The sequence below is a fragment of the Xenopus laevis genome, chromosome 5L (assembly GCF_017654675.1).
Source record: "Xenopus laevis strain J_2021 chromosome 5L, Xenopus_laevis_v10.1, whole genome shotgun sequence".
NCBI lineage: Eukaryota > Metazoa > Chordata > Amphibia > Anura > Pipidae > Xenopus > Xenopus laevis.
The window spans coordinates 164,854,903-164,874,676 of NC_054379.1; the positions used below are offsets into that span (position 1 = coordinate 164,854,903).

At 45.1% G+C, this 19,774-nt stretch overlaps 1 protein-coding gene across 1 annotated transcript; it reads right to left on the reverse strand.

Annotated features, from left to right (window-relative positions):
• On the reverse strand, nucleotides 1–16,674 carry dnajc27.L (DnaJ heat shock protein family (Hsp40) member C27 L homeolog). The gene is given in 8 exon segments (NM_001087293.1): nucleotides 1–1,499; nucleotides 3,822–3,982; nucleotides 4,391–4,513; nucleotides 5,825–5,989; nucleotides 7,944–8,013; nucleotides 9,739–9,821; nucleotides 14,373–14,486; nucleotides 16,603–16,674. Coding segments are annotated over 7 exon segments (822 nt in total). The 5' UTR covers nucleotides 14,460–14,486; nucleotides 16,603–16,674; the 3' UTR covers nucleotides 1–1,366.
• Nucleotides 16,675–19,774: the final 3,100 nt, after the last annotated feature.

A 19,774-nucleotide genomic window follows, 5' to 3' on the forward strand; every position in this document is an offset into this window, starting at 1 on the left:
TTTTTTTTTTTATAAAGAAAAGAAGATGAGCAGCGGGGTCATATGTAAACCACTAGGATCAGTCATTCTGTCTTTCCTTCCCTTTTTTAAACAGTTGATTGAGGGCTGGCCTACATGACTGGCTACTATCCCATGCAGACTGAACTCAGCAGAGCCCAATGCAGACTGGACTGAACTCAGTAGAGTCTTATGCAGACCGGACTGAACCCAGTAGAGTCCTATGAAGACCGGACTGAACCCAGTAGAGTCCTATGAAGACCGGACTGAACCCAGTAGAGTCCTATGCAGACCGGACTGAACCCAGTAGAATCCTAAGCAGACCGGACAGAACTCAGTAGAGTCCTATGAAGACCGGACTGAACCCAGTAGAGCCCTATGAAGACCGGACTCAACCCAGTAGAGTCCTATGCAGACCGGACTGAACCCAGTAGAATCCTAAGCAGACCGGACTGAACTCAGTAGAGTCCTATGAAGACCGGACTGAACCCAGTAGAGTCCTATGCTGACTGGACTGAACTCAGTAGAGTCCTATGAAGACCGGACTGAACCCAGTAGAGTCCTATGCAGACCGGACTGAACTCAGTAGAGTCCTATGAAGACCGGACTGAACCCAGTAGAGTCCTAAGCAGACCGGACTGAACTCAGTAGAGTCCTATGAAGACCGGACTGAACTCAGTAGAGTCCTATGAAGACCGGACTGAACCCAGTAGAGTCCTATGCTGACTGGACTGAACCCAGTAGAGTCCTAAGCAGACCGGACTGAAACCATTAGAGTCCTATGCAGACTGGACTGAACTCAGTAGAATCCTATGCAGACTGAAACTGGTCAAACAAAAGCTGCTGCTCGTTGGAATCCAACCAATTAACCTGCAGACACATACGGCCATTCAGAACAACAGACCAGTAATAACTGATGAGCGGCTGCTGCTCTATACACTGACTAACATGGTGCATTGGCCAATAGGTCAGCACTGTCCAGCCAATCACACAAAACATCTATATTGGTACATGCATGGGCAGATTCACCAGTAGAAGTAGATTCTCGAGTGCACTAGAAGAAACGCTGCATTCAGATGGACCTAAGAAGACGGTGCACAAGGGCAATGTCCGTTATACAGAGGAATGGGAGTGATGGTGCTGAATGTGCACTAAATCACATACAAATCAGTGCTGGTGTCCCACAGGATTAGGGAGAGTCTGTTTGCTTCACAGGAGGGATGGCACGTTCCAGTTTTCTCCCCCGCAGACAGTAATGGATGAGCCTGCAGTACAAAGCTGTTCCATTCACAAATGACAATTGATTTTGTATTAGCCGGACCTCGCTGATACCATGCAGGAGTGAGTGACAGACGCAGGAGTCCCGCCTCTATTTAATGTTCTTCAGCAGAGCTGTCCGTGCATTCACAACCGCTTTAAAGGCGTCCTCGCTGCCGGGCGCCATGCATTTGTCCGGGTGAAGGAGCACGGCGAGTTTGCGGTAGGCTTTATTCACTTCATCCCTGCAAAGCATGGAAGGCACATTTACTTAAAGGGGACCCGTCACCCAAAAAAAATATTCAGTATCCTATAGTATCACATTAGTCAAGCAAAATGAATTTTAATTACACTGTATAAATTATTTGAATCTTGTTTCCTTCAGTCTGGGAATCATAATTATAACAAGCAGGCAGGAGCCATTTTGTGGACACTGTTATTAAGACAAGTCTTGTATCATCTCAGAATCTTGTTTGTGCAACTTTAAGTTAACTTTTAGTATGTTATAGAATGGCTAATTCTAAGCAACTTTACATTTGGTCTTCATTATTTATTTTTCACAGTTTTTTTAATTATATGCCTTCTTCTGACTCTTCCCAGCTTTCAAATGGGGGTCACTGACCCCATCTAAAAAACAAATGCTCTGTAAGGCTACAAATATATTGTTATTGTTACTTTTTATTCCTCATCTTTCTATTCAGGTCTCTCCTATTCATATTTCAGTCTCTTATTCATATCAATGCATGGTTGCTAAGGTAATTTGGACCCTGGCAACCAAATGGCTGAAATTACAAACTGGAGAGCTGCTGAATAAAAAGCCAAATAACTCAAAAACCACAAATAATAAAAAATGAAAAGCAATTGAAAAATGTCACAGAATATCCCTCTCTACATCATACTAACAGTTTATTCAAAGGTGAACAAACCCTGTGATGGCTCAGTGGATCAACTGCTACACTACCATCAATACTCTGAGCAACATGAGGAATCGGTTACTCCATGTTAGGAATAAAAATCTGTTCTGTGTGTGAAATCAGTGGTGCTGATGCGTGTTCTGCATCTGTATGTTATAACAGGGATATCATGTTGGTACCACAATCTGTTCTGCATGGTATCAGTGCTACTTTGTTCCATTTTAATTCTGTTATGTGTGTGACATCAATGGACCAGCGTTAGGTACTGAATCAGGTGTGTGTGTATCTGTATATGTGTGTGGGGGGGTCAGTCTGCGTGTGGGTCTGTCTGCGTGGCTCGGTCGGTCTGCGTGTGTCTGTCGGTCTGCGTGTGTCTGTCGGTCTGCGTGTGTCTGTCGGTCTGCGTGTGTCTGTCGGTCTGCGTGTGTCTGTCTGCGTCTGTCTGTCTGCGTCTGTCTGTCTGTCTGCGTCTGTCTGTCTGTCTGCGTCTGTCTGTCTGTCTGCGTCTGTCTGTCTGCCTGCGTCTGTCTGTCTGCCTGCGTCTGTCTGTCTGCCTGCGTCTGTCTGTCTGCCTGCGTCTGTCTGTCTGCCTGCGTCTGTCTGTCTGCCTGCGTCTGTCTGTCTGCCTGCGTCTGTCTGTCTGCCTGCGTCTGTCTGTCTGCCTGTGTCTGTCTGTCTGCCTGTGTCTGTCTGTCTGCCTGTGTCTGTCTGTCTGCCTGTGTCTGTCTGTCTGCCTGTGTCTGTCTGTCTGCCTGTGTCTGTCTGTCTGCCTGTGTCTGTCTGTCTGCCTGTGTCTGTCTGTCTGCCTGTGTCTGTCTGTCTGCCTGTGTCTGTCTGTCTGCCTGTGTCTGTCTGTCTGCCTGTGTCTGTCTGTCTGCCTGTGTCTGTCTGTCTGCCTGTGTCTGTCTGTCTGCCTGTGTCTGTCTGTCTGCCTGTGTCTGTCTGTCTGCCTGTGTCTGTCTGTCTGCCTGTGTCTGTCTGTCTGCCTGTGTCTGTCTGTCTGCCTGTGTCTGTCTGTCTGCCTGTGTCTGTCTGTCTGCCTGTGTCTGTCTGTCTGCCTGTGTCTGTCTGTCTGCCTGTGTCTGTCTGTCTGCCTGTGTCTGTCTGTCTGCCTGTGTCTGTCTGTCTGCCTGTGTCTGTCTGTCTGCCTGTGTCTGTTTGTCTGCGTGTGTCTGTCTGTCTGCGTGTGTCTGTCTGTCTGCGTGTGTCTGTCTGTCTGCGTGTGTCTGTCTGTCTGCGTGTGTCTGTCTGTCTGCGTGTGTCTGTCTGTCTGCGTGTGTCTGTCTGTCTGTCTGTGTCTGCATGTGTCTGTCAGTCTGTCTGCGCGTGTGTCTGTCTGCGTGCCGGTCTGCCTGTGCGTGTCTCTGTCTGCATGCGTGTCTGTCTGTGCGTGTGTCCGTGCGTGTTATCAGTGGTACAGCGTTAGGTATTGAAAACTGTTCTGTCTGTGGAATGGCCCAGTGTTAGCCATATACTTTAGCATTAGCAGTTATCCCCAGACCCTTTGCCAACAGTCAGCAGTTAGCTTCTATAGGTCTAATTCACTTACTGCAAAAATACATCTGACTGGTTGCTAGGGGTTACAAGAAGGCATGGGCAAACTTGTGTTGGGAACATAACCCATACATCCTACTTTTGCATCACAGATATTACCTTGTGGCCCCAGGCTTCACCCCCAGCATATCCCAGCTATCCTTGCAATTACGGATCCTGCGTATCGAGTCCGCTTGCTCTTTGGTGAAGCCAATGTTTATGGCCGACACTGGCCTCTTCCCGCCATTATCGCATAAATCCACAATTGCCGAATAAAAGGCCTGAACAAGAGGGAGAAAAATAAAAAAAAAAGGTTATTTTTTAAATGAATCGTTGCACCTTTAAAAAATCCCTTCTAATACAGTGAGGCCAGTTGAGCATCAAAGTAGTAGCATTTACTACAAACGTGTCCTTGCACCTGCCTGATTCAAACACTAGAGGGAGCAGGTTCCATTCTCAGGCAGGTTGGGTTCTCTTTACCCAACCTAAAGGGAAAATATATTCTCCTATAAGAATGTATTTATATTATATTTAGTTTAATGTCAATATCTCAATAAAACATATTAGCGTATGTTAAGCTCTGAGCAATATTTATAAAGGGCCATGGCTACTCCAGGGAGGTGGGGGCAACACTTCACACTATAGATCTACCTTTAATGTATAAAAAGATATAATACAATGGAAGGTACCTGGAACATCTCATTAATTCCTTCCCCACTCTGTGCGGAGGTTTCAAAATAAAGAAATCCTTTGCTCTCCGACCAGAGTCTCCCTTCACTTTCATCCACGCTGCGGTGCTTTGTGCTGTCAATCTGAAGAGAGGAATTGATTTAAATACCTGAAATTGCCCAATTCCAACAACTACTACAGCCCCAACAGCTACATAAAAGCTAAAAATGGACATGGGCAGGGAGACATTTCCTTGAAATTTCCGATTTCATCATATCTACAATGGTTTTTTTTATCCTGCAAATTTAACCTGTTGTCTGGTTGCTAGGGTTCCACTTCACCTAGCAACAAGGCAGAGGTTTGAATAAGAGAGCCTGTAAAGGGGAATTAGAGAGGGTCTGAATACAAATAAGAAAAGAAACCAGGCTCTAGGAGTAACCTGCTTTGTAAAGATTGTACTTGGGAGGAATTATTTCCCTACCAAGTTGATTTCTTATTGGGTGATAAAGTAACCCTCTCCCACATGATCTTTTTTAAAAAATACTTTTGTGTGTACAGATTTTGGGTTCAATAGATTTCGCAGGTGCTGGTATTTTAACATTGATAGGTAAATATAGAAGATGTATTAGAGGTCACTCTATTAAACTCACCAGCCATCATGTCTCTCTACATGCAGGATTTGTGCAAAAGGCAGTTATTTTGTTAGATTTTGTTTGTACTGGAATCAGTTATTTGAGTGAGCTCTAATACATATGCTAGACTCCTGCAGCAGGTCGGGTACCCGCGGGTTACCAGCAAAAACCTGCGGTACCCATTGGGCTGCAGGATGAAGTTTCAGGAGCGGGTATAGACGCGGGTCAGCAGTTCTCCGGGTTTGCGTTTGGCGGGTCGGGTCACGGTCTTCTGAATATCGAGTTTTACTCCTTTTTTTCTGAGCATGCCCACTTCTAATGATGTCACTTCCGGTTTACAATAGCAGCACTTCCTGTTTTACTCCTTTTTTCTGAGCATGCCTACTTCTAATGGTGTCACTTCCGGTCTACAATGACAGCACTTCCTGTTTCTTGATGGTTAGCAGGTCGCTGATCGGGTTGCAGATAAGGTACTTGCGGGTCGGGTAGCGGGTCCAAGCGGGTTGGGTTTAACAAAGTGGTTCCATGCAGGACTCTAACATCTGCTAGGAAAGGAAGCCCCCCATAAGATATATTGGACCTAACAGTCAATGAATATCTGACACTTCTGAATGAAGACAGAATATAGAGAAACAGATGCTGAGAGAGGGATAGTGAAGATAAACTTGATTATTTCAAAAACAATGCAGAATATTTAATTGATTGTATTTAGAAAGTTTCTTACTTCAGTATGAGGAAGCTTATATTAAATGTTCATGTTTGCCATAGTTCCCCTTTAAAATACAAAGAAACAGAGAAAGAGAGTGGTGGCAGTTCTGATACCTTATTGGCACACACAGCAAAGACAATGTTGTCAATGTTGCCTTGAGGACCAAGCTCCTGTTTCATCTCAGCTAGCCAACCATCTAACGACTCAAAGGTCTCCTTGTGGCCCACATCATACACCAATATGACACCCTGTGTGTCCTTGTAGAACTCATTGCGCACCTACGATTAATGAGAAGATCTGTTAGAAAACACACACAAGGCATAAACTTCTATACTCCCATTCTGGAACAACAAAGCATGGACCACTGGGTTACAGTAGATTTTTAAAGGGGAAGTAAAGTGAAGCCCCCTTTTTCCAATTACTTTCCATTTCCTATTTATGACTTTTTTTCTAATATTAAAGTGTAAAGTGTCATTTCTCACCTTGGAAAGCAGCTCTGGGGAGGGGGGGGTCAATGACCCTGTAATCCGACCTGCACCCGCCCGAAGATTTTGTGCTGGAGTCGACCTGAACTTGCCAGACCCGCGGGTTTCGGGTCGGCCCGCACATCACTACTAGAGACACAAACACTAGTGATGTGCAGGCCCGCCCCGATACCCGAGGAACCTGCCGATCGGGCAGCTTCGGGCTGACCTCGCAGCTCCGGTTGCAGGTGGGTCTGGGTTCCTGCTCTCCCTGCCCTCCACCTTGCACTGCCAGTCTGCCGGCTTCTGACTTAATTTTTTTTATAGAAGCGCACCTTATTGCCTGCCCCTTTTTTGACGTCATCGGTGGGCGGGTCTATAAAAGGAACCCGGAAGTCACGGCGGGCTGGTTCACCTATAAATTAACTTAAGATATGTTATAGAATGACTAATTCCAAGCTATTCTTCATTATTTATTTTGTATTGTTTTTTTAATTCTTCTTCTGACTCTTTGCAGTTTTCAAATGGGGGTCAGTGACCCCATCTAACAAATGCTTTGTAAGGCTACAAAACTATTGCTACTTTTTATTACTCATCTTTCTATTCAGGCCTCTCCTATTCATATTCCAGTCTCTTATTCAAATCAGTGCTTGGTTGCTAGGGTAATTTGGACCCTAGCAACCAGACTGCCGAAATTTCAAACTGGAGAGCTGCTGAATAAAAAGCTAAATAACTCAAAAAAACTAAAATAATAAAAAAGTAGTAACAAAAAGTGGCCTCAGTGTTGGGCAATAGTTATATTTTTATTTTATTTGCCTTTGAAATTGGTGCACTATTGTGTCTCTCAGCAAAAGGAGTACGACTACTGAATTACTCACCAACGTCTCATTTGGGATTATAAACGGAGTAGGGATGGGGGTCTTGCGCTTAAAGGACCAGTAACATCAAATTTTTAAATGTTAGTATACAACAAAAAAAAAACACACAAAGAGAAATGAAATGTTGAAATCTCTAAGTCTTTATTAAGAAATAACTTACTGAAACTCTATTTCTCCTTCATGCCTTCCATATAGGAGTTAGCCAGGAAGGAGAAATTGAGCTCCGCACGATGGATCGCCGCCCTGTCGTCTTTTCTGAAGACAACAGGGCGGTAACTTATTTCTTAATAAAGACTTTGCAATTTCAAAGTTTCATTTGTCTTTGTGTTTTTTTTGTTCATTGTATACTAACAAATATTTTAAAAAAAGACAATTTGATGTTACTGGTCCTTTAAAAGACCCTTTAATGTCACATGACACATACAGTCCATGTATGAAATGGAGCAATAACCAAATACATTGCGGTTTATTGGAGGAAACATGCCGGTACTCCTAAGATTTATAAAAAATGAAGGTGTCCATATTGTAGCACTGTAGTTATTTCCAGAGGTTACTGTAGAGGGGGGTGCCTAATACTCAAACTAACACCCCAAAACAAATCTAGACTGATGTTATGCTTCTAAGCAGTGGAATAATCCTAAAACCACAAAATCATGAACATTACTCATGGAATAGCACTACATTCTTACCTGAAACTCCCGCCTTTATTTGGCATTATCGTTTATTTATACATTATCGCCTATAGCCTTTTTTTGCTATGATTTCATGTAAAGGAGTTATTACTGCACCATCTGTACCCAGCCCAGGCAACACCACCTCCAGTATTTGCCTATTATTATTATTATTATTATTATTAATGCAAGAGAAAAGAACCTGGGCCTAAATCATACCTCATAGAAGAAGGGATGGCCGGCCATGTCAAATATATTCACCTTAATTTCTCGGTCCTTTATCTGCACCCTGGGGACAAAGCAGTGCAAATAATATTTTATGATTAGGGACAATATATAAATACATTCGGGTGATACTGTTCCTGTATTTGATAAGAATGCCTTCAGCATTACCAGTAATAGGGCTACAGTGGGGTTTATTTATAAACAGTGGGCAAATTTGCACCTGTGCAGTAACCCATAGCAACCAATCAGTGATTCGCTTTTTTTGCTAACACTTTTTTGACTGCCATGGGTTATTGCCCAGGTGCTAATTTGCCCACTGTTTATAAATAAACCCGACTATCTTTTTTTGCCCTATAACCCAACCCAGGTTGAGTGTAACTTACACCTCCTGGTACTCGCATGTGCCTGAGCAGAGAGTGGGTTGTCTGCTACACCGGTAAACAATACTCCAGCCCACTAGAGTTATAGAGTTGCCCCCAGACTTATAGGCTTTGGTTAGGAGGGTTCATATATCAGAGGAACGTCTGATCCCAATTGCCCCTGTCCCATATGTAGACAGGAAAGAATAAGATGGTTTAGTCTCCATCGCTCAAACAGGACATTATTGTATTAGAGAGGGTACAGAGAAGGGCAACTAAGCTGGTAAAGGGAAAATCTTAGCTATGAGGAAAGACTGGCCAAGTTGGGGTTGTTTACACTGGAGAAGAGGCTTCGGTTCAGGATTCGGCCTTTTTCAGCAGGACACAATGTCAGGGGAGGGAAATTGTGTGACTTTTTGTCACAAACAAGGAAGTAAAAAATGTTTCCCCCTTCCCACCCTTAATTTGCATATGCAAATTAGGATTTGGATTCGTTATTCGGCCGAATCTTTCGCAAAGGATGTGGCCGAATCTACTAGCGGATTTGGTGCATCCCTATAACTATGTATAAATATATAAGGGGATCATATAATAATCTCTCTAATGATTTATTTACCAGTAGGTATTTCCAGCTGACACAAGGTCACCCATTCCGATTAGAAGAAAAGAGGTTCCAGCTAAATATTGGGAAGGGGTTTGTTACAGTGAGAGCTGTGAAGATGTGGAATTGTCTCCCTGAATCAGTGGTACAGGCTGATACATTAGATAGCTTCAACCCCTAGTTTAAAAACCCCCTCCCCCTACCCTGGGTAGACCCCCCTCCCTCCTCCGCCCCCCAGTCTACCTGCCCCCTAATTTTTTACTCACCCCTCTGTGCAGATTCTGGCCTTGGAGTTCACGGCAGCCATCTTCTTCTTCTCCGCTAATCTTCGTGTATTGACGGCATTTTCAGTGCATGCGCAGTTGGAGTCAATTTCCGGTCCCGAACAACTGTGCATGTACCGAAACTTCCGAAAAAGACAGAAGAAAGAAGATGGCTGCTGTGAACGCTCAGGCCAGAATCTGCACGGAGGGGTGAGTAAAAAATTAGGCGCATTTGCCCCGGGGGAGCAGGTAGGCCTGGGGGGGGAGGTTTTTTTTTTTATTACGGGTTGAATTCTCCTTTAAGGAGGGTTGGATGGTGTTTAGCAAGTGAGGGAATACAGGGATATGGGAGATAGCTCATAGTACAAGTTGATCCAGGGACTGGTCCCATTTTGACAAATTGAAAAAGGGTTTAAATGGAGTTTTTCGCCTTCCTCTGGATCAACTGGCAGGTTATATATAGACTTATAAGGTTGAACTTGATGGACTTGTGTCTTTTTTCAATCTAACTTACTATGTTACTTTACATTTTCAAAACACAATCCAGCACCACACGGGCAACTTACTTTGTCACTCCATAATCGATCCCTATTGTTGCCTGATACTTGGGCACAAACCTCTTCTCACAGTAACGCTTGATAATGCAGCTCTGCTGGACAGAAGGGAAGTGTTAGTGGGAAAAGACACGTTCGCAAAGTACTTCTTGTCTATAGAGGCACAACAACATTGTAGGACAGAAACATGTGCCAAATAAATAGTCATTAAAGGGGAACTATGGCAAAAATTAAGATTTAATATTAGCTTCAGCATACTGAAATAATTAAAAATTCTGTATCATTTCTGAAATAATCAAATTTATCTTCACTATTCCGCTCTCAGCATCTGTTTCTCTTCATTCTGTCTTCATGCAGCAGTTGGGTGTCAGATATTCAGTGACAGTCACATCCAATATATCTTATAGGGGGCTCCTTTTGCCTAGAAGATGTATTAGAGCTCACTCTATTAAACTCACCAGACATCATGTCTCTCTACATGCAGGATTTGTGCGAAATACAGTTATTTTGTTAGATTTTGTTTATAGTGGAATCAAGTTATTTGAATTCATCTGCTAGGAAAGGAGCCCCCTATAAGATATATTGGATCTAACTGTCAATGATTATCTGACACCCAACTGCTGCATGAAGAGAGAATGAAGAGAAACAGATGCTGAGAGAGGAATAGTGAACATAAACTTGATTATTTCAGAAACGATGCAGAATTTTTAATTGATTGTATTTAGAAAGTTCATTACTTCAGTGTGAGGAAGTTTATATTAAAGGGAAACTCCGGCATCCAAACCAAAATTTGATAAAGAGGCCACATAACACAGAAACCCCTAATATACCCATCACAGTTACCCGTTTCTTCAAAAAGTATTAATAAATGGCATTATAAATGGCATTTTCTATGCTGAAATCCAGCTGTTTAACAGTTCTTCTCTTTCTGCATCATTTGAAAATCCTGGCAGGGAAGGAGGGACTAAACACTGACGTTACAAATTGTAACAACTTCTCCACAGCTTACAGACAGCATGCAGGAACTACATCACCCACAATGCATCGCACTGTGATGTTCCTTTCCTTATTGAAATCACGTGTGCAGGGAATTGTGGGGTTTGGAGGATGCAGGCTGAGGACAGATGGCTGTTGATACAAAGTAACAGTAGTCAGACAGCTCAGCAAAGTAGTCAGAGAGATCAGCAGGAGAGCAGGGGGCTAGGCTTAGGGAACTGTCAGAAACCATTAAAAATCATGAAAAGTCTACATATAAAGGAGTTCCCCTTTAAATTTTCATTTTCACAATAGTTTCCCTTTAATATTTTATCTGCATTCAGTGCTGTCTCTGCTGGAAGGGGATACATATTATAAACAAAGATTTAAACAAAAATTGGGGTAACAGTAACCCCGTTCAAGGGGTACCCAGGGTACAAAAAAGCACTCACTCCAAATCTCCCCCTAACTGACCTTCAGACTGAGCCCCCGTAGCTCATAACAAGGTTACAGATATATAGAAACATTGGGGTCACCCTGCTATAGTTCCAGGGGTACCCAGGGTACAAATAATCACTCACCCCAAATCTCCCCCTAACTGACCTTCAGACTGGGCCCCCTTAGCTCATAACAAGGTTACAGATATATAGAAACATTGGGGTGTCACCCTGCTATAGTTCCAGGGGTACCCAGGGTACAAATAATCACTCACCCCAAATCTCCCCCTAACTGACCTTCAGTCTGGGCCCCCTTAGCTCATACCAAGGTTACAGATATATAGAAACATTGCTTTGGGCTGTGGGGTGAGTCCTATATTAACAGGAATATACAGAGAGCTGGAGACATGTCTCTACGTGACTTGGAACTAACACAACACAGAACATGAGAGTTGCTCCAGTTCAGCGTGACAAGGAATGTGTTATAAGGAAACACACACAATTAATCAGGAATGTGAAACACTTATTCTGGGGTATTTATGCACCAATTGTGGAAGTGCTTGTCCTGCCAATCATAACATGTTTACAATTTAAGGGCCAACTGCAATAGGAAATTGCAGAACATGTGTGTGTAATGTAATAACAGCCTGTGCAATTCAAATAATGAAAATAAACTTTTAATAAGTTACTGTTATATTGGCGCCAGAGTGAAACGCACGGATGACAAACTGCTGGCGCTGTAGCTGCGGAGCCCCAAAGGCAAGATGCCTGCTCTCTATATTGGAATATTAAGGGGCAGATTTATCAAGGGTCGAATTTTGAGATCATGGGAGTTTTTTTTTTTTTAAACTCCCATAAAGAGCAAACTAATTTTATTTTAAAAAATCTAATTTTTCAAAGTCGGTTGAATAGGTCGACCCGAAAACTCGAAACAAATTCGTATTGCGCTTTTCAAATTAGATTTGAACCAGTAAACCCCCGATTCTCTAAAGAATCGTTAATGAAAGAATGGTAACAACAGTGAGGCAGCAAAATGCGATGGGTGCTGATTCACTCTCCATCCCCAGGCAGCAACTGGCGACGCTAATTTGTGGGGATGTAGAGTGAATCTGTGCCTATTGCTTGTTATTACCTATCTGCTATTAGAATTCTTAAATTTTGAGTTTATTGGTAGTAAAGTGTTACTGAAAAATTTCTTTATAAACAACATTTTTTGTGAAAATGTTCTCCTGTCCTTGAATGAGTTCTCCCTGGTGAGCTGTACTTAAAATCTTGACTTTAACATCAGATGAACACTGCACTCTTGAAAATGCAACATAAAGTTGACCATGACCAAACACAGGCTCAGATAGGTAAATGCCGACTTTATCCAATGTTTGTCCTTGTGATTTGTTGATTGTCATGGCAAATGCAGCCTTAATGGGGAATTGTCGTCGTTTAAGTTTAAAAGGTAATTCCTGGTCAGAACTGGTAAGGTCAATTCTGGGAATCAAAACAGTATCACCGCTATGGGATCCTGTAAGCACTTCTGCCTTGATAACATTTTGTCTCATGCTCTTCACAACCAACCGTGTACCGTTACATAAACCTTGCTTAGTGTTAGGGTAGGGGCACACGGCGCGATTTCGCCGCGATTCTGCGCTGGGCGAGTTGTCGCTGCGTTTTTTAAGCCGAAATAGCTTTGCTAACTTTGGCGCTGGCGTCAATGCAAATCGCGGCGAAATCGCTGCGCTAATTCACACGCGGCGATTCTTTTTCTACTGTCGCCCGGAAACGCTCAGCGAGGCAACTTCGGACGACAATAGAAAACGAATCGCCGCGTGTGAATTAGCGCAGCGATTTCGCCGCGATTTGCATTGACGCCAGCGCCAAAGTTAGCAAAGCTATTTCGGCTTAAAAAACGCAGCGACAAATCGCTTAGCGCAGAATCGCGGCGAAATCGCGCCGTGTGCCCCTACCCTTAAGGTTTCTTAACAGCATGACTATTGTTCCTACTTTGAGTATAAGATTGTGTTGTGGTAATCCAGCATTGTTGATAGTGTTTAAATATTCTAATGGGAAGTTAAGTTTCCTCACTTTCGTCTTCAGAATCAATACAGTCAGTACTCAGAAAGACACAGCTTTGTCCAGGAAGTAATGCAATCACTTGGTTGTTTATCATGTCAACATCAATATTTTTTGGAGATAATATAGCCCGTTTTGCTAAAAATGGCCACCCACGCAGGTACGCAACCGGTTCCCCTCCTAGAGTGACGCTAGCGCCGCCATTAGACAAACTTGCAAAGGAGTAGCAAGATGGCCGACGCTTATACAGACTTTAGTGGGCGGATGACAAACTCGCAGAGGAGTAGCAAGATGGCCGACGCTTATACAGACTTTAGTGGGCGGATTTGGCAGTGGGCGGATGACAAAGTCGCAGAGGAGTAGCAAGATGGCCGACGCTTATACAGACTTTCGTGCAGGTACGCAACCGGTTCCCCTAGTGTGACGGTGAGCGCATCTGCCTCCCTAGATCCTAACCTTCCAGCGGTCGCCGCCTGAGTGAGCAGGAAAGAAGAGGCGGCGGGAGGCAGAAGGAGACGGTGAGCGCATCTGCCTCCCTAGATCCTAACCTTCCAGCGCATCTGCCTCCCCGATCCTAACCTGTTCTGATCCTAACCTTCCAGCACATCTGCTAATCGAAGGCCGCATCTATGTCTTTCGGCTGAAGTTGCGCGCGCATCTCATAGATCCTAACCGAAGTTGCGTGCGCATCTGCCTCCCCTCCACTCGGGACATAGATAGGCCTTCGGTTAGTATATAGGATGTCAGGAAGGCTGCAAACAACCCCAAATTGATCCCACAATGTCTTCCATAGCAATTTGGCAGGTTTTAGGTGGCAGATATTCGATTTAGAGTTTTTTAAAAAAAAATTCAAATCGAATTTTATCAATTCCCTAGTCGAATTTGACAGTTTTGACCATAAAAAGACTCAAAATTTGATCATTCGAATTTTCACTTTGACCCTTGATAAAAACCCTTGATTTACCATTCCGGGGCTATATATCTTTTTGTTGTTCTGCTTCCTGTTAGTGATGGTTCTGAGAGTCCAGGAGCCAATGTTCATGTCATTTCTAAATATCAGAACTTTTTTATGGACTAACCTGTAGCCAATCAGAGCATTAGAGTTCTCCTGGGCTTTTTCAACCTAATCTTAAGGGTCAGGGCACATATGGCTTTGAATGAGACAATTACCTTTCCCACTTCTGCGTTCCCCATGCTGATGACTTTAATACGCAGAGCCTTCCGGCTGTCCTTTCTCTTCTGCAGGTTGGTCTCCATGACTGTGATGTGTTTATTTTCCTCCTGCTGATACACACACACACACACACACGGGAGAGAAAGCCACAGTGTGAGTGTGTAACACAATACATGTGACATTTATTAGTGAAAGTCTCATCTGAGCCGCAGGAGAGCAGGGGTAGGAGGAAGGAGTAAGGGGCAGGAGAGCAGGGGTAGGAGGAAGGAGTAAGGGGCAGGAGAGCAGGGGTAGGAGGAAGGAGTAAGGGGCAGGAGAGCAGGGGTAGGAGGAAGGAGTAAGGGGCAGGAGAGCAGGCGTAGGAGGAAGGAGTAAGGGGCAGGAGAGCAGGGGTAGGAGGAAGGAGTAAGGGACAGGAGAGCAGGGGTAGGAGGAAGGAGTAAGGGGCAGGAGAGCAGGGGTAGGAGGAAGGAGTAAGGGGCAGGAGAGCAGGCGTAGGAGGAAGGAGTAAGGGGCAGGAGAGCAGGGGTAGGAGGAAGGAGTAAGGGGCAGGAGAGCAGGGGTAGGAGTAAGGGGCAGGAGAGATGGGGTAGGAGGAAGGAGTAAGGGGCAGGAGAGCAGGGGTAGGAGGAAGGGGCAGGAGAGCAGGGGTAGGAGGAAGGAGTAAGGGGCAGGAGAGCAGGGGTAGGAGTAAGGGGCAGGAGAGATGGGGTAGGAGGAAGGAGTAAGGGGCAGGAGAGATGGGGTAGGAGGAAGGAGTAAGGGGCAGGAGAGCAGGGGTAGGAGTAAGGGGCAGGAGAGATGGGGTAGGAGGAAGGAGTAAGGGGCAGGAGGGCAGGGGTAGGAGGAAGGAGTAAGGGGCAGGAGAGCAGGGGTAGGAGTAAGGGGCAGGAGAGATGGGGTAGGAGGAAGGAGTAAGGGGCAGGAGAGCAGGGGTAGGAGTAAGGGGCAGGAGAGATGGGGTAGGAGGAAGGAGTAAGGGGCAGGAGAGCAGGGGTAGGAGGAAGGAGTAAGGGGCAGGAGAGCAGGCGTAGGAGGAAGGAGTAAGGGGCAGGAGAGCAGGGGTAGGAGGAAGGAGTAAGGGGCAGGAGAGCAGGGGTAGGAGTAAGGGGCAGGAGAGATGGGGTAGGAGGAAGGAGTAAGGGGCAGGAGGGCAGGGGAAGGAGTAAGGGGCAGGAGAGCAGGGGTAGGAGGAAGGGGCAGGAGAGCAGGGGTAGGAGGAAGGAGTAAGGGGCAGGAGAGATGGGGTAGGAGCAAGGGGCAGGAGAGCAGGGGTAGGAGGAAGGAGTAAGGGGCAGGAGAGCAGGGGTAGGAGTAAGGGACAGGAGAGATGGGGTAGGAGGAAGGAGTAAGGGGCAGGAGAGATGGGGTAGGAGGAAGGAGTAAGGGGCAGGAGAGCAGGGGTAGGAGTAAGGGGCAGGAGAGATGGGGTAGGAGGAAGGAGTAAGGGGCAGGAGAGCAGGGGTAGGAGTAAGGGGCAGGAGAGATGGGGTAGGAGGAAGGAGTAAGGGGCAGGAGAGCAGGGGTAGGAGTAAGGGGCAGGAGAGATGGGGTAGGAGGAAGGAGTAAGGGGCAGGAGAGCAGGGGTAGGAGGAAGAGGCAGGATGGTAGGAGGAAGGAGTAAGGGGCAGGAGAGATGGGGTAGGAGCAAGGAGTTATTGGCAGGAGAAATGGGGTAGGAGGAAGGAGTAAGGGGCAGGAGAGCAGGGGTAGGAGGAAGGAGTAAGGGGCAGGAGAGCAGGGGCAGGAGGAAGGAGTAAGGGGCAGGAGAGATGGGGTAGGAGGAAGGAGTAAGGGGCAGGAGAGCAGGGGCAGGAGGAAGGAGTAAGGGGCAGGAGAGATGGGGTAGGAGGAAGGAGTAAGGGGCAGGAGAGCAGGGGTAGGAGTAAGGGGCAGGAGAGATGGGGTAGGAGGAAGGAGTAAGGGGCAGGAGAGATGGGTAGGAGGAAGGAGTAAGGGGCAGGAGAGATGGGGTAGGAGGAAGGAGTAAGGGGCAGGAGAGCAGGGGTAGGAGGAAGGAGTAAGGGGCAGGAGAGCAGGGGTAGGAGGAAGGAGTAAGGGGCAGGAGAGATGGGGTAGGAGGAAGGAGTAAGGGGCAGGAGAGATGGGGTAGGAGGAAGGAGTAAGGGGCAGGAGAGCAGGGGTAGGAGGAAGGAGTAAGGGGTAGGAGGAGGGAGGGAGGAAGGGGCAGAGGTTGAATCCGTGTGGAGATTGTGGGGGAAGTACCTGTGCAGCTCATTACTCGCCTCTCGCCGTACCCGAGACCTGACACAGATCTGTCCAGGCTGCCGCCATCTCTCTCCTACGGGAACAGACTCGGGTGACGTCACCTACAGGCAGAAACCCCTCATCTGACAGACAGCTCCAGACATGGGATTACAGCGCTAGGAGCACGCCCCTTAGCTTTGCGTTCCAACCCTCACTTCAGCCGCCAATCAGGAGCTGGCCTGGCACAACCTGGAAGTCACCTAGCAACGGCACAACGCGCCCTGACGCCTTCACTATAGTCACATGTTGATGTGCTATTTGGGGTGGGACTGTCCCTTCATTGGGCTCGGAGTTACACATGATGTGGGAGGGGCAGGTGATATCTATTATTGATAACGTACATAAGTATATATATATATATATATATGTGTGTGTTTGTGTAGGGACCCAGAGGGTTAATACATACCTCCCAACTGTCCCTTTTTCGGAGGGACAGTCCCTCTTTTGACAGCTCAACCCGCAGTCCCTCATTTGTACTGGAAAGTCCCTCTTTTCTCTGCACTGAACAGCCAGAAAAAGAAACAGTTTCTCACTTAATTGGCTTTTAGCAGAGAGCCCAGAACAGCTAACAGGTGCAAATAAGATACTTTGTAACAATTTTGAGAAACAAAAACACAGTTTAGATAAGGAGAAATATTTTCAAACTTTCATAACCTGGCAAATTTTGTAAAACAAACATGGTAATTAGGGGGTGTGGCCACAGAAAGGGGTGTGGCCAAAAAATTGCTGCGATACGTGCGGAAAAAAAAATTTTGTCCCTCTTTTTACTTCCAAAATGTTGGGAGGTATGGTTAATATTTCTCTATGGCTTTAAATTCCCTACAGTTCCCTCATTTCCCTTGTTGCTGGGCCAAATCCCATGAATCTGCTGATTCTTATTTACATTTCATTGGCCCTTGGGCTGATTCTGTTTCCTGTGAAACTTTAATACAGTGTCTGGTCTTCCTCTGTGGCCTACGCCAGCCAATCAGGTGATGTTCCATTGAGTCTGGGGTCAACAAGCTCATTCCTCCCAACTGTCTCCTTTTTCACAGGACAGTCCCGATTTTGACAGCTCAACCCCCAGTCCCGGATTGTTACTGAAATGTCCCGAATTTCTCTTTGATCTCCTGCACTGAACAGCCAGAAAAAGATACAAAGTTTCTAACTTAATTGGCTTTTGGCAGAGAGCCCAGAATAAGTGGCAGGTGCACTTACATACTTTTGTAACAATTTAAGATAAGCAAAGAAACAACTGTAACAATTTAAGACAAGCAGGTCTCTTGGGGAAACTGTGACTTATCAACTTAAAGGGCAATTTACCTTCGTTAGCAAAACTGTAATAACACATAAAACTTGAACCTCAAACCCCACGAAATGTGTTCAAGCTTTCCATAACCCGCCAAATTTTGTAAAATGGACATGGTGACTAGGGGGTGTGGCCATAAAATGGGTGTGATTAAACATTTTCACCACGCTGCTCACGGCTAAACTTTTTATCATTCTTTCTGTTTTCAAGATGTTGGGAGGTATAACAAGGTACCAGAAATGTTAGGCTAGTGTAGCCACCTTCTGAGACGCATTTTCAGGAGATTTGTCACCCACAGTTTTGTATAAATAATCGGTGCAACAAATCTCCCTGTCAGCCACTGCCCTAAAGGCACAACTCCTCTAGAGAAGTCGGGAGCAGGGAGCCCATGAATGAGGTTAGTTAGTGTGCGGGATAGTCATTGTTATAGTAATCTCTAGAGAGAGTCAGACAGTGAGTATTAGTTAGAAGAGCAGATTTGAGCTCCATCCAGGAGGATAGAAGGGACTAGCTCTCCCCCAGGCTCTAAGTGCAGGGACTGCAGTACTGACAATGGAATCAGGTTATACCAAATCTCTAATAAATTAAATCAATTATATTAAATCCCTCTAATGTAGAGAATCCAGACCACATGATGAATCGACAACCTAGAACCTTTCAAGCTATTGTGGTTTTTAAGTTATTTAGCTTTCTATTCAGCAACTCTCAAGTTAGAGTTTTGGCAATCTGGTTGCTAGGGTTTAGATTCTCCTAGCAACCATGCATTGATCTGAATAAGAGACTGGAATATGAAGAGGAGAAACCTGTGTATGGAGGCTGGGTTTTCATTTGGAGGGGTTGAACTTGATGGACTTTGTCTTTTTTCAACCCGATTTAACTATAAATAGAAAGATGAGGAATAAAAAGTATCAACAACAATACATTTGTAGCCTTACAGAGCATTTGTTTTTTTAGATGGGTCAGTGACCCCCATTTGAAATTTGGAAAGGGTCAGAAGATGAAGGCAAATAATTCAAAAACTATAGAAATAAACAATGAAGACCAATTGAAAACTTGCTAAGAATTACCTATTCTGTAACATACTAAAAGTTCACTTAAAGATGAAGCTTAAGTTTAAATCTTTATGTAGAATTGGTCTCTGAGAGCCTTTATTTGAACCCAGACCAGTGTGGGAGTAGTAGCTGCTACATGCAAAGCCCTGATCACTCTTGTGCCACTTTATATAGGGAATATTGGGGTATATTTATCAAAGAGTGAAGTTAGAGATCGCCGCAGTCCTCTAGAGTGAAATTCCGCCACTCTCCATTCATTTCTATGGGATTTTGAAAGGAGTATTTATCACCCATTGATAAATACTCTTTGATAAATCCCATAGAAATGAATGGAGAGTGGCGGAATTTCACTCTTTGATAAATATAACCCATATCACGTAAGTAGGAATGAAACAGTAGGGGCAATTACTTTTTCCTCCAATATAACCATAGCCAAGAGTGATGTGTGGGTCGGGTTTTTCCCGACCCGCACCCGCCCAAGTCTGACTTCCGGCTTACCTTTATAGACCCGCGAGCAGGTGTGCGGCTATAAAGTCGGAAGTCGGCAGTTGAAGGTGGGGGGCGGGGAGAGCAGGAGGAAGAAGGGAGGTGTGGGTCCCGCGGCCCACACATCACTAATAGCCAAGGATCAGGTGTCATATCCATATCTCACCACAGGGTGGCAGTGCAGTTTAATAAATGTAATTACTACTGACCAGAAATCCCAGTTTATTTGGAGACCAATTTATACATTATTTTGTTGGAAAGAGTATTATCAAACTGTTACTCCCAGCACCAGTGGTCAGAGGTT